The sequence below is a fragment of the Heterodontus francisci genome, unplaced genomic scaffold (genome assembly GCF_036365525.1).
Source record: "Heterodontus francisci isolate sHetFra1 unplaced genomic scaffold, sHetFra1.hap1 HAP1_SCAFFOLD_91, whole genome shotgun sequence".
Lineage (NCBI taxonomy): Eukaryota > Metazoa > Chordata > Chondrichthyes > Heterodontiformes > Heterodontidae > Heterodontus > Heterodontus francisci.
The window spans coordinates 3,852,734-3,856,441 of record NW_027140989.1 but is presented as its reverse complement, the minus strand read 5'-3'; the positions used below and the strand labels follow the sequence as shown (position 1 = coordinate 3,856,441).

The window sequence follows — 3,708 nt, the reverse complement described above, 5'->3', positions numbered from 1 at the left end:
AATCACCAGGGCCAGATGGTTTGCATCTGAGGTTGTTAAAGGAAGCCAGGGAGGAAATAGTGGATGCGCTGAGGATCATCTTCAAATGCTCACTGGATCTGGGTGAGGTGCCGGAGGATTGGAGGTCTGCGAACGTTGTACTATTATTTAAAAAGGATGTGAGGGATAGGCCCAATAATTATAGGCCGGTCAGTCTGACCTCGGTGGTGGGTAAATTATTAGAATCAATTCTGAGGGACAGGATAAACTGCCACTTAGAAAGGCACAGATTAATCAGGGATAGTCAGCATGGATTTGTTAAGGGAAGGTCATGTCTCACGAACTTGATTGAGTTTTTTGAATAAGTAACAAGCAACATTGATGAGGATAGTGTGGTGGATGTGGTCTACATGGATTTTAGTAAAGTCCCACATGGCACACTGGTCAGTAAAATGAAAGCCCATGGAATACAGGGGAATGTGGCAGGTTGGATCCAAAATTGACTCAGTGACAGGAAACAAAGGATAGTTATCGACGGATGTTTTTTGCGAATGGAAAGCAGTTTTCAGTGGCATTCCACAGGGCTCAGTGTTGGGTCCCTTGCTTTTTGTGATATATATTAATGATTTGGAATTAAATGTGGGAGGTATGATTGGGAAATTTGCTGATGACACAAAAATTGGCCGTGTAATTGATAGTGAGGAGGATAGCTGCAGACTTCAGAATGAGATGAATGGATTGGTTGAGTGGGCGGAAAAATGGCAAATGGAATTCAATCTGGAGAAGTGTGAGGGAATGCATTTTGGGAGGGCAAACAAAGCAAGGGAATACACAATAAACAGGAAGATATTGAGAGGGGTAGAAGAAGTGAGAGACTTTGGAGTGCATGTCCACAGGTCCCTGAAAGTGGCAGGACAGGTAGATAGAGTGGTGAATAAGGCATATAGAATGCTTTCCTTTATTGGCCAAGGGATAGAATAGAAAAGCAGGGATGTAGTGCTAGAACTGTATAAAACGGCGGTTCGGCCACAGCTGGAGTATTGCGTACAGTTCTGGTCATCACATTGCAGAAAGGACATAATTGCTCTGGAGAGAGTACAGAGGAGATTTACAAGAACGTTGCCAGGGCTTGAAAGTTGCAGCTATGAGCAAATATTGGAGCGGCTCTGGTTGTTTTCCTTAGAACAGAGGAGTCTGAGGGGTGACTTGAATGACGTGTACAAAATTATGAGGCGCCTAGACAAGTGGACAGTAAGGACTTGTTTCCCCTGGTGGGGAGGTCAGTTACCAGGGGGCACAGATTTAAGGTGATTGGTAGAAGGGTTAGAGGGGACATGAGGGGAAACGTTTTTACCCAGAGGGTGGTGGGTGTCTGGAATTCGCTGTCAGGAATGGTGGTGGAGGCAGAAACCCTCAACTCATTTAAAAATACCTGGACATGCACCTGAAGTGCTGAAACCTGCAAGTCTACGGATCAGGTGCTGGAAGGTGCGAATAGATTGGGTGGCTAGATTTTTCGGCCAGAGCAAACGCGATCGGCTGAATGGGCTCCTTCTGTGCCCTAGTTTTTCTATAATTCTATGGAAATTGCCAGCACTGACACAGATCATTTCATTATTACATTGATATTGGACTGGCTATAAGGAGAAGCAAGCTAAACACATAATGGTGAAAGGATTGGAAGATGACGCTGGTTGTTCCAGATGAAGAGGGATAGACAGAGGTGTGGGTGCAGCAGACTTCAGACAGTAATCAGCCCTTTCAGATACTGTGGGTGGCTCTGAAAAGAGCCTTTGAGTATTTGAAAAAATCCTGGCAGATTGACTTGGTTTTGGTGCCCGGAGCGCTGGTTTTCTTGGGCAGCAACACGGCCTGGATATGAGGCAGCACCCTACCCTGAACGATGGTCACCCCTCCCAGCAGCTTGTTGAGCTCCTCGTCATTGAGGACGGTCAGCTGTAGGTGTCTGGGGATGATGCGGGTCTTCTTGTTGTCCCGGGCCGCGTTACCGCCCAGCTCGAGGATTTCAGCGGTCAGATACTCGAGCACAGCAGCCAGATAGACCTGGGCTCTGGCTCCCACACGCTCAGCATAGTTACCCTTTCTCAGGAGCCTGTGAACACGGCCCACCGGGAACTGCAGTCCAGCCCGGGAGGAGCGAGACTTGGCCTTGGACCGAGCTTTCCCGCTGGTCTTTCCTCTTCCAGACATTTCCACAATCTCACAAATACTTTCACAATGAATGGATAATTTCGTCAGCATTAAACATACACATGGGGTAGTCAGGATGGTCGAGCAGTCTGAGACGGTTCATTCAGATCACAATTCTCTCTGCAGGGGTGGGTTCAAATTCCCCTTCTGATAAGTTGTGTTTGGACATGACTAGAGGTATTTGGGAGCAGCAATGAAGAACAAACAGAGATCATGAAAGAATATTGACAAGCAAAATCAAAACAAATCCAAAGATGTTTCATCAATACATTGCAGTCAGAGGCAACTGAGGAAAGAGTAGGGCCCATCAAAGATCTAAAAATGTAACCTATGTGTCAGGCTGGAAGATGTTGGTATGTTGATTAATGAATATTTTCATGTAATTTGAATTCTCACTTAAAGTTCAGAAGACACAGATGGAAGTGATTGACAAGGTAACTTCTACATCACAAATGAGAAGCAAGGCTCCACTGGAAATTGAACCCAGGCTCTCTTGTTTACAAGGCAGGTGCTTTAACCAACTAAGCTACAGAGCCAGATGTTGATGCAATTAAAATCAGAGAAGTACACTATTTATTCTCATATAATATCAATATCAAAGCAAAATGCAGCAGATGCTGGAAATCTCAAATAAAAACAAGAAATGCTGGAAATACTCATCAGGTCTGGCAGCATCTGTGGAGAGAGAAGCAGAGTTAACGTTTCAGGTCAATGACCCTTCTTCAGACCCTTCTATATATTCTCATCCCACTTCTCCACAGGTCACAACATATATTTTATCTTTTCCCACTTCCTGAAACAGTCAATCATATACTCTATTCTTCCCAGAATAGAAGACACTGACCAGGTTTCTTTAATGAACAGCAAAATTATGAGTTTATTGCAGAACAAGTTTTAGCTAGTCATGAAATAAAGCATAAATACACAGGTAGAAATTTTAAAAGTTCCCTTTTTACCTTAACCAACATTTAAAGCCCCTTTCTTCCCACAGCCCCACACACGCACACACACATGCACCGATTAACTGGAAAAAAAGAATTATTTTTTCCAATTCTGAGTTCTGTTAAAGACAGAAACAACACTTGGGCTGATTACTTGTTCATTCCTGAAGAAAACAGCAGACGAGATATGTTGTTCCAAAACTGGCATACAGTCTAACTTCTGAGTTTGCGTCGACAGGTCACGAGGGTCTTTTAGAACAGTTTTTTAGAGGCAGTGTTGAGAATTAATTTTAGCATGCTTTCTTCAAAGACAGGAGAAGAGATGAATTGACACAGTGAAGTTCTCAGGGTCTTTTAAAGATTTGCTGCAAAACAACGTGAGTTGTGATCTTCTCTCCTTCCTTGACACTTCTTCAGGCTAACTTGATCAGCTGCTCACTCCAGAAGGTAAAACACAATGACTGCTACAAATAAAAGCTTGTGATTTTTCTGCCCTCTTCGGTGTGTGCTGCTGCTGCCGGGTTTGTCCAATCAAGAGGCGCAACTGACTTCTCCGTCCACATTTCCCCCTGTTACC

General features: G+C 44.1%; 1 protein-coding gene and 1 non-coding gene across 2 annotated transcripts; both read right to left on the bottom strand.

Moving 5' to 3' along the window:
• Positions 1 to 1,830: 1,830 nt before the first annotated feature.
• LOC137361703 (histone H2A-like) lies at positions 1,831 to 2,190 on the bottom strand (the record flags this gene model as incomplete). The annotated part of the gene is made up of 1 exon (XM_068026405.1): positions 1,831 to 2,190. A coding segment is annotated over exon 1 (360 nt), but the record flags the coding sequence as incomplete, so codon positions are not given.
• Positions 2,191 to 2,652: 462 nt separating this feature from the next.
• Positions 2,653 to 2,726, bottom strand: trnat-ugu (transfer RNA threonine (anticodon UGU)). The gene has a single exon. It is a non-coding gene; the product is annotated as a tRNA-Thr (tRNA).
• Positions 2,727 to 3,708: the final 982 nt, after the last annotated feature.